The 10000-nt window shown below is 44.0% G+C and overlaps 1 protein-coding gene across 1 annotated transcript in view; it reads right to left on the reverse strand.

The window, feature by feature from the left end:
- skila (SKI-like proto-oncogene a) overlaps nt 1-10000 on the reverse strand; it is a 66133-nt gene that overhangs the window by 16067 nt on the left and 40066 nt on the right. Inside the window, exons 4-5 of the mRNA XM_063218445.1 lie at nt 7477-7562; nt 5761-5897 (exon numbers count right to left, since the gene is read on the reverse strand). Of these exons, the coding sequence (XP_063074515.1) occupies nt 5761-5897; nt 7477-7562 (223 nt within the window). The remainder of the gene's footprint in view (nt 1-5760; nt 5898-7476; nt 7563-10000) is intronic.

A 10000-nucleotide genomic window follows, 5' to 3' on the forward strand; every position in this document is an offset into this window, starting at 1 on the left:
GGCTCACAGTGAGGACAATGGTAAAGGGAAGGTAATGTATGTTCAAAATCTATATAACATTTTGCAATTAATTCACAGCAGCTGTTAAACCATCCAAACAACTATTGATAGTCATTACCGGTATATGAATCCATCCATAGTCTTCATCGTATTGTCTACATATTTTACCCATCAATAAGCTTTGTAACGCACTCAACTTAACAAAACTATGTGGGTGCTCATTCTGTAAAAAAGAAAAAACTCAAAAGTGAAGAGACAGGACAGCACTCATAGCTGCTCTGAACTTTATTTCCCTTCAGACCTTTCAGTCTTAACATTCTTCTTCTTCCTCTTGGCCTGACACTGAAGACGGACTAAAATGTTTGATGGTCAATACAGTTCAAAGCAGCTAGGAGTGCAGTCCTCTCTCCCCTTTCTTTTCTATATTTTTAACCCAAAAGTGGCCATCTCTGCCCTATTGTCTAGCATAGCAGCCTAAAGGGCCGTACACACACGTCGCTGCTAGTTACTCGCTCAGCGAAGGAACTCAATAGAATGTCAATGTGTTCCAGCGAGACCAGCAGGCGAGTAGGCGAGTACTGTACAAGCGATGCGATGTGGGCGGATCCCGAGTTGAAAATATTTTATCTTCGAGCGAGGCGAGTAAGCGAGTAACCAATTGGAAGGCAGAGTTCGGTACTTCTCGCCTGTTCATTGGCAGTTAAAGCCGCGGGAACTTTCAGCGAACGTTCCATGAAACAGAGGCGAGTAGGCAAGCAAGCGAGAAGCTAGCAAATAGAAGCGACGTGTGTGTACGGCCCTTAAGTGAGAGTGTCCCTGTTAGATCTGGCTGGTTACTGTCTACTGGTTACTGTCTCCATGGTCAAGAGCTCCTCACAAATGGGAGTGCACTACATTTTACAGGCGAGATACGGTTATCTTTCTATACCTTCCGACGTCCAGCGACCTAGATTCTAGTAACGGTGAGGGATAGAAAGGAGAAAGTAACACTACCACATTTAACTGTTCTGTGTGTTTTTTAGTGCCCAGTTATAGTTTTCTCTGAAGGTAAAATATATTTAGTGGTGGCTATACACAAGGTTTTCAACAATTTGGTGAGAAGTTGTCCTTGTCTGCCTTAATAACGTACATTTCAGTTTGTGAGTAACACTATTTCTTGCATCTTTTCTTGTATGTACGGATGTCTGTAAATGTGGAAGAACAACCAAGATGGCAGACTTCGTGTTGAAAGTCAAGACCCGCATTTTCGCCTCCTGCCTCCTTACTCTGCCTCACCTGGCGGCCAAGACTACACCTGTTAATAACCTGTGATTATGTGTTAACATGATGTCTGTAAAAATGACTTAAGTGTGTGTTATGTACATCATTGTTTTCAAAGATTCACCTACAGAGGCCTAAAACATTGTAATATGTGCTTGTAGGTTTTTCAAGACTAAAGATTGTCTAAAGCTGCACAATATGATTTAGTTCATTAGACATTTATATGCATTTAATAATGATAAAAAAGATTTGTGTGTGGTATATTATGCATTTGTACTGTTAATCTCACCTGATTAAGAGGAGTTCCCCAACCATGAATGGCCATGGACCAACCCACCATAAGACAGTCCCTCCAGTTTTTCGCGATTCAGCGATCGCGTGGATTCATGCAAATTCAATGATATTCCGCATAATTTCACGATGCCGCGTAATTCCTGTAAAGCCGCATTTTTCCCGCAAAATTTCAACATTCTGTGGAGTTTATTGATTTATATTTTTGTCAAAAAAATAAAAATGTGACTACAATACCACCGGAGACGAAAACCAATAGGGCCTACGAAGCATTTTTGTTAATATGTCACTGCAACATTGAAAAAGAATTGCCTGCTATTTCGGAAGTCGCGACCCTCATCTCAGCTGTTCCGCGTCTCTCCTCCCCTCCATACACGCAGGCGTCGGTGCTGCACACTCATGACCTTTTTTAACAGCAGTAGCCTACTTTTCAGTGCAATCCTGGGTGGAAAAAGTATTGTTGCCTATTTATCCATGACGAAGAAGTGTATGCAGTCATGAAATAGTGGCGGTAGGCTACTGTCGCACAGTAGCAAACATCTTACGTTAGGCTACATGTTTGCGGAACTTCTCCACTCTCCCCTGTCGCTTTCATGAGCATGCTACCCGACGGTCGTTGTCTGATCTTTTTTCAATGTTCGCTAATGTTTGTAATTTAAGGGTCTATGTCTATGCGTAGGCACAAGCCTTCTGATAACAATCACTGTAGTGCCGATCGCAAAGGTTTCGGAAGTGTGGAGTTTTGCAACTTGTTTCAGTCAAGGACACCGAGATAGAAAGTGAACGGCCCTTCCACGCTTTCACTGTGTTATTGCAATAAAGTCTTGCGAATCCATGCAACCATGCACACAACCATGTCAACGAGAGCGTGTATGCCATCACAACTTTGCATCAAGCAAATAATATGCAACAGCTTGCAATACGAGCACGAGAGAGAGAGAGAGAGAGAGAGAGAGAGAGAGAGAGAGAGAGAGAGACGCGTCTTCCAACAGGTGACATTGTAACGCTTGCATACAGCCTGGCTACTGTACCCCGCGACGCTCTTCATTAGGCCTAGTGGTAGGCTATACCCACAAGTATTTTTTCATAACGCGCTGTCCCGTTTTCCCCCGAAGTCGTTCTAAAATATCGACAGAGATTTATGAGTGTCGCGGCCATGATTTTTTTTACACATTGGACGCACTGGCTAATAAGACGCTCTGACAGCTTTTGACAATATTTTATTATTCTATTATATAGGAAGTGTGTTTCTGAATCTCTCTCTCTCTTTTGTCTTAAGCCTGCTTAGACTGATTGTGGTTTTCAGTTACCAAAAAAAACCAGAAAGGGATGCAAAATCTTTGCAAAAAATGAGAAAATGCCGCAAAATCTTTGCAAAAAATGAGAAAATGCCGCCACAAAATCAGGCATTTTGACCGCAAAAATCACAAAATCCCAGTGCAAAATCCTGGAGGGACTGATAAGACACAACTCAACTGTTCTTACACTCTACACACACAAACCACGAGGTTGCACACAGACTACTGATAGCACTTACTTAATATAGGTTTGTGTATATCACTTTAGCTGTGCATTTATCACTTTAGTTGTGAATTTAGAATTGTATTTATTCAAGAATTGCCAAACATACACACTAGTATTTTACTTTAGGGAGTAGCCTACTATGACACTTGATAAATTGTCTGTGTTTGGGGGACCGAATGGGTTGTTATGGCACCACTTCATTTTACAGATGGGTACCAACGGTGATACATCAGTTGGTAGTTTATGCAAGTACGCCAGTATGCAAGATATGTTATTTGAAGATATGAAGGTAAGTCCAGTGTGACTACAAGGTTATATCCATCACAGTATCTCTATTAATGCTTATACCAGTAATCGCTCTGCACTGACACATAATCTTGGTGTTTAAACATTACCCATATGATTTCATCATTATCAAGTAGCCAGTAATCCTTTGACCTATTACTAAAGTATTATATTAGTTGTACATTATCCACCATAATGATGAATACATGGTCTCCATCAGTAATATTCTTGTTACTGTCCTGAACTACACGCGCCTCATCTACGGTACAGACATATAATGAGGCATCGGGGCTATCAAATGCAGATTTGCGACAGCTCCTTTCATTTCCCTTAGTCGTGCGGATTGTGTGCAACTGACATGTAGACATGTTGCCAGGCAACCGAACTTTACAAGGAAGGCTTGCAACCAAAGATTCTAGAGCAGAGCTTTCAGGAGTCTTGCAGGGTACAGGCATTCACTCAGCCGCAGTCTCAACAATTGCCTAAGCAGGTTCTGTTTGTCCCCGAGGTTAATTGGATTCATTAGCTGTTTGTTCTCAGACTAATTCTGAGATGTCTGTCTGATGTGTATGTCTGTTCATATTTAGTAATACATATAATATAGTGATCATATTCTAATGCTTGCTCTTATAGAAGGCTGTATTGATACAACCACAGTGATAGATGCCAGCCAGCTAATACATAGGCAGGCACTGTATGATGACTTACATGGTCACTGGGCTAAATTTGCCTTGCTATGCGATTAAGTCAGACTGGCAAAGGTATTCTACTAAGCTAGTTGTCTAACCCATTCAACTTGATGCTATTTGACTGGCTGGAAAGGCATCCTGCTACCTGCCAAGTCACACAGAAGGTGATGGGCTCAGTCGTATGTCAAAGAGCCTTGCAGATATATTTAAAATGGAAATGCAAATATTCACGGTCAATATAAAATATTAAATAGGCCACGTGTATAATTATGAACACAATTATGTGCATCAATCAAAATGGGAGCAACGTAATGTGCATTTTACAGCCTTGATGCCATTCAGTTAAGTACATAATTTGTTGTAGGACAATGAACTTTAACAAAAAGGGCAAGTAAAATGCCCCCATTAACTCTTTACTTTCATATGGCCGTATTTACAGTGTGGTGTTTTGGGTATTACTTGGAGCCTATTTCCTCAGTTTGCTTTGAGACACTTTTTAAATTTGCACCATCGGACACAAGGCACATTATCAGGGTCCAACTATCTACAATCAGCCATCAGTTAACTTGACCTGGCAATCCCTCATTGGCTGAGATTCACCAACATCAGAACATCACGACATAATCTGATTGGTTTGTCTCAATAATAAATGTGGTTGCCTGCTCATTTTATGGTGTAATATGACTGTGATTAATTATGACCCATTGGGAGTTATATTATGAAGTGCTTTTCATGACTGAAGCGTTGGAGGCTGGTGAGACTGATCACACTGATTCAGAGACCATTGGAAATCGGTATGGAGTTAGTGTCTATTTAAACACCATTTAGCTCTAGGGTAGAAAGGTGCTCTTTCCCCATTCATTCATTTATTTTTTGCCTTTCCTTTTTGTTTGTTACATATATTAATATAGTATTTTATTTCCCTTGCTCTGGTTTCATGCCGGCTATATTTATTGCCTTATATATTTATTATTTTATGACACATGGTGTGTGAGTGAAAGGGCAAAGAGGAGTACAGTAGCTGGTGATCCTCACTGTGATCTGCACTTTGCAACGGTTTAGTCTTCAGGTCAGAGAGAGCGAGAGAGAGAGAGAGACTTATTTTGCTATTCATTCTAGTACATGTAGTGATCTGCAACATTTCTTTATTAATAATTTATTCATGGTAATATATTAATCACTCTACAATAAAATTGCTCTGCTATCTTCATTCAAGACTGAACATTGACGCCTGTTTTTTTAATTACAGATCAAATCATTTTGATTGTGGCAGGGCACATAACATGCAACACAACGCCACAAAACGCAACTGCAGGTGGGGACAAAACACTACCCTCTTTTCCCTTACCAATCACCCAACCTTATCAGTGGAATATCAATCAACCATCCCACCAGATACCGTTTAGATATGTATGCCTTGAGGTGCTCTTGTGTTGGACGTGAGTCGTGACCACTGGTGGGCTTGTGTTGGACGTGACTACTGGTGCTCTTGTTGGACGTGAATACCGATGTGCTTGTGTTGGATATGACTACTGGTGCTCTTGTGTTGGACGTGAATACCGATGTGCTTGTGTTGGATATGACTACTGGTGCTCTTGTTGGACGTGAATACCGATGTGCTTGTGCTGGATGTGACTACTGGTTCATGTAGGGGGACGTGACTACTGGTTCATGTAGGGGGATTTGTACATATATATGAAAGCGTGCTGACCCATGGGCGGGGTGTCCTGCCGGCCGCGGCCGTAGTGCTGTTTGAGTAGGGCACCCAGGACCTCCTGGTTGACCTCCGTCTCCTTCCTCAAGGACACGTTGGGGGGCAGCATCTTATCGTAGGGGTACAGGTAGTAGCTGCAAAACAGGAGGAGAGGGAGAGAGAGAGAGAGAGAGAGAGAGAGAGGTTAGGCACATACGTCCATGTTTGTGTATACACATTGATACACACACACACACACACGCACACGCACACACACACACACACCAATACACACACACACCAATACACACACACACACACACACACACACACACACACACACACACACACACACACACACACACACACACACACACACACACACACACACACACACACACACACACACACACGCACACGCACACGCGCACACGGCAACCACACAAAGTTACACACATACACACACAGATAAACGCAAAACCCCACACAAACCCACCCAGACGTCAACGCAAGTGTGTCTGGTTGTCCTTATCTACCTCTGCAGTTGGCCCAGGATGCTTTCCAGAGGGAGGGCTAATAGTGAGGCAAATGAATTCTACTGGGCCCACAGTGATAAGACTAACTGACTTGCCCTCCTCATAGACACACAGACACAAACACAGACACAAAGACCCTGTAGGAATGCACGCTTGTGCGTGCGTGCGTGCGTACATGCGTGCGAGCATTTGTGTGTGTACGCTGAAAAAAAACTGGCTACGGCACTCTTAGTTGCCACCATATTGCCCTCACAGAGTCCAGTGGCGGCAATAGGACACACAGTAGGAGGGGCAGTTCAGGAAGCAGTGCAGAGCAGCACAGGAGCATAGCAGCAGTGCTCTGGGACTGGACACACTAATCCCACCCCCCCACCCTCCCCGCCTGCTGTCTAGCCGACACCACCCCTCTACCCTCTGCACCCTCGCACTGACACATCCCGTATCCGTCACGTCATCTCACATCACCAGGGCCCAGTGGCAGAACAATTTAATTCGGGGCCCAAGGGCAAGACACTGGTAGGGCCTGCCAAAGTCGCATTAGGGCCCCCACCCGGGGAAAATACCCTGCACGCCCCCTCTACAGCTCCGTCCCTGCGTGGGCCGACCCCCCCAATTCCTGCTGACGCCACTCATGCTGCGTGCCACGACTCTGCCCGGCCTGGCTCTGCCCGGCCTGGCTCTGCCCTGCTCCGCACTGCCCCCTCTACACTGGAGCTCTTGGCTGTAATCCATCTTATTCCCAGGCCGCTTAATCTGGGCCAGATTACATGGGGTGAGCAGGCAGTGGTGGCACGAACAGTGGGGACATGCTATGGGGAGGATGTGCTGGCTGCCTTAGTGGGCTGCAGGCACAGGTAGACTTCTTGGCCTTGCTAGGCATGCAATGTACTGTAAGGCCAGGCACATCCGCATGCAAGCACAGCAAATGTGTTGCTGTCTGCACGTGTTTCTCTAATAAAAGTGGGTGTACAAACGTCTGCTTGAAATCTAAGGGAAGTCAATGTGTGTGTCCAACTCAAAGTCTGATTAAAAGCCTGTGTGTGTTGGATGCGTTAAACAGTCTGTATGCGTGTGTGTGTGATGGCATGCATGTATGCATCCATGTGCACAAGTGTGTGTGCATGTGTGTGTGTGTAGGCAAGTGTGTGTGTCTGTGCAAGTGTGTGTGTGTGTTTGTGCGTGTGTGTGTTGTGCTTACCTGGGGTGGATGGCGGTGTCGTGTCCAGGTTCCTCTTTGATGTCAGGGAACAGATGGTTGAAGACCGTGCCAGCGTGGCCTTTCCCCTGCAAGGACATGACCAGAAACCCAATTAGAGACGCGGAGTAGAGGAGAGGAGAGGAGAGGAGAGGAAAGGAGGAGAGGAAAGGAGGAGAGGAAAGGAGGAGAGGAAAGGAGAGGAGCTGGACTAAAGCTAAACCCTACTGAGCCAAGTATACAAGACTTAAAGGGGAAGTCCAGTTTTTTGAACATTAAGGCCATTTTCTGAGTGGTCTGCAATGTTTTAGAGTCCCCCTCACCGTTTATTTCATGTTTGCTGCAGTCTCTGTTATTTGGCTGATTTGGATTTGATCTCAACCAGCTTTAGAATGGCCGTCTATGAGCACCTGCAACTCTGTTCTTAAAATCAACTTTAACATTTGTTTTCGAAAGTCTACAGCTCACAAAGTGGTTAGGGGTGTTCACTAGCAGTCCCTAACAAGTTTCAAGTCGAAATTTGGCTTCTGTCATTTTTTATTTGCCATTTTGTGAAAGAAAGTGAAAGTGAAAGTGAAACTTAATTTACAAATTGCTACATAAAACACACATAAAACATGACAGATGCCATATTTCGCTACAAAAATTGCTAAGGAACACCAGTGAATACTGTTGAACACTTGCTGAGTTGCATATTCTTCAAAACAAATGTTAAAGGTGATTTTAAGAACAGAGTTGCAGGTGCCCATAGACGGCCATTCTAAAGCTAGTTGAGATCAAATCCAAATCAGCCAAATAACAGAGACTGCAGCAATCATGAAATAAACGGTGAGGGGGACTCTAAAACATTGCAGACCACTCAGAAAATGGCCTTAATGTTCAAAAAACTGTACTTCTCCTTTAAAGAAGCCATACCAGCCATGTCAACTACAGGGACCGCAGATGTAAAACGGCCTTAAGTCTGTGTAACTGTGGTACAACGCACGGAATAACATTCATGTTTTAATTGTACCGTACATGGTCCTCAATACATTGAAATGGAATAGGATGGAACTAGAGAGGCAGGTACAGCCTACCAGAAGAACTCCACTACAGACCATTTCAATCCTATCTCATTTAATTCAATTCGATTAGCAAAAACGACACATTTGGTGCAGGTGAACATTCAATCCGGACTAAAACCTACCCAGTGCTTCCTACTGAGGAAAGTACACCGACCGGACCAAAGCCAGTGGCACCTACTCAAGTCAAAAATAGGCAACCGGAGGAAGCTCAATGTGGACCATATAGCCACAATTGCACATTTGTTGTGTAGTGCAGGTGCAATTTCAATCCTCTGTACTGTGTCAATGGCGCTATGTAACAATCATTACACACTTTTACTAGCCTACAGGACTCAAAGCAATGGCATCTACTACACAACTACAACTCAGAGTCATACTTCTACTTTGTGTAAACAGCAAGGAGGCAGCATTTTATTATTTAACTGACTGTCATTTTCCATATCTGTTGGGTAGAAATAAAGCATTGGCAACTAAGAAACCAACCCTTTGATCATTAGCAACAATCTGAAATGAATATGCTGTTTAAATGAGCTCTGTTTTGGCCCAGCCGTGGCTCTAATGGTAGGGCACTGGACTGCTATGCGGGCGACCCTGGTTCGATTCCCAGCCCGGGTCATTTCCCGGGCCTTTCCCATCTCTCTCTCCCAGTCATGTCCTGTCTGTTCTCCACTGTATTATCAAATAATAAAGGCACAAAAGCCCTACATTTTTTTTAAAAGGCGGCACAGATCACCATGGCAGTCGGTGTCAACATGGTTACGAGCCGACACACTTAACACCCTCACGTCTACACCCATGGCTGGAATCAGCCGCAGCATATCAGCCAACTGCTGCTCCATCTTTGCATGCTGTTGCTATGGATTTTTTTTACAGCTATGATCACGTGACAAGCCTTAGTAAGACTGTTACAGCATGACAAACAGCGGAGTGCTTTAAACACAGGTTTCTATAAAGCTGTATATATGTGCAGTATACTTATTTTTTTATAGGTGTTGTTGCCAAAGCAAGTGGACTGGCTGGCTAGGACGGAGTGGATTCTTTTAACTTGTAGAAATTTCACACACATTTCATTTACATTTACAAGTAGTGAACTCTTGAAAAGAACACCATGTTTGAATAAAAAGAGAGAGAGAAAGAGAGAAAAAAAGAAATGAACTTTCACCCTCAGGCACAGACAAATACACACACGCATACACACACAGAGACACAGACACACACACACACAGTTCATCTGAGCCCAGGAAGCCTGGGGCCAGGCAAACAGGAGTGGCAGAACAAACATTGTGCTGCTGCTCCAGTCATAACATTTGCATACAGCCAGAGCATCCATCCAGGCCTGACGGGTACAGCAGAGGGGGTGTGTCTGTGTGTGTGTGTGTGTGTGTGTGTGTGTGTGTGTGTGTGTGTGTGTGTGTGTGTGTGTGTGTGTGTGTGTGTGTGTGTGTGTGTGTGTGTGTGTGTGT

The sequence above is a fragment of the Engraulis encrasicolus genome, chromosome 16, assembly GCF_034702125.1.
Source record: "Engraulis encrasicolus isolate BLACKSEA-1 chromosome 16, IST_EnEncr_1.0, whole genome shotgun sequence".
NCBI lineage: Eukaryota > Metazoa > Chordata > Actinopteri > Clupeiformes > Engraulidae > Engraulis > Engraulis encrasicolus.